Consider the following 782-nt stretch of genomic DNA (forward strand, 5'->3'; position numbering starts at 1 on the left):
GCCAAGGTCACAGAAGAAGTGGGGGATGACATGGGGGCCACAGAAGGGTAACTGGGAAACCTTTACTACCAGACCAGTGATGAGAGGGAAGGCCAAAGCGAAGCAGGCAGTGACCAGGAGGAAGCAAGTCTTCAGGTTCATGATGGTCAGGTAATGCAGAGGCTTGCAAATGGCCACATACCGATCCAGAGACATCACTGCTATGAGGAAAAAAACTGCCGATCCCAGAAATACAGTGACAAATGCCTGTATGAAACAGGCAGGAAGGGAAATGGTTTGCTTGCCTAAGAGAAAGATGACCAGCAACTTAGAAATAACAGCACTTATGATACCACACTCCAAGAAGGAGAAAATGCTGAGGAAAAAGTACATAGGTGTGTGGAGCCGGGAGTCAGCAGAGGTGATGGTGACTATGACAGCATTGCTTACAATGGATGCCAGGTATGCCAGCAGGTGCACCAGGAAGAGGACCTTTCCCAGGTGCTGGATGGCAGGAAACCCCTCCAAGATGAATTCTTGGACATTTGTAACATTCCCCATTTCCATGGGCATGTCTTTCCACAGCAGCGTCACTGCTGGTCTTAACCTACACTGAAGACATCAGGAAACACAAAGGTTTTAGAGGAGCATATGATTAAGTTATTTGACTATCAGAGAAGATGGAGAGGCAGATAGTAAAGTGGATTAGCCAACTGGTTCTTGAATCAGAAGGACCTGAGTTCAGTATTAGTTCAATAGTGAGTTCTAACTCATGAGAGATGGGTCATTTTTGGAAAGTTAGC

The 782-nt window shown here is 46.4% G+C and overlaps 1 protein-coding gene across 1 annotated transcript in view; it reads right to left on the reverse strand.

Annotated features, from left to right (window-relative positions):
• The window catches only part of LOC110589638 (olfactory receptor 49-like), a 1,030-nt gene extending 469 nt beyond the window's left edge, over nucleotides 1-561 (reverse strand). Inside the window, exon 1 of the mRNA XM_021700175.2 lies at nucleotides 3-561. Coding sequence (XP_021555850.2) covers nucleotides 3-552 — 550 coding nt within the window. The 5' untranslated portion in view covers nucleotides 553-561. The remainder of the gene's footprint in view (nucleotides 1-2) is intronic.
• Between the last annotated feature and the right edge of the window lie 221 nt (nucleotides 562-782).

The sequence above is a fragment of the Neomonachus schauinslandi genome, chromosome 6 (assembly GCF_002201575.2).
Source record: "Neomonachus schauinslandi chromosome 6, ASM220157v2, whole genome shotgun sequence".
Classification (NCBI taxonomy): domain Eukaryota; kingdom Metazoa; phylum Chordata; class Mammalia; order Carnivora; family Phocidae; genus Neomonachus; species Neomonachus schauinslandi.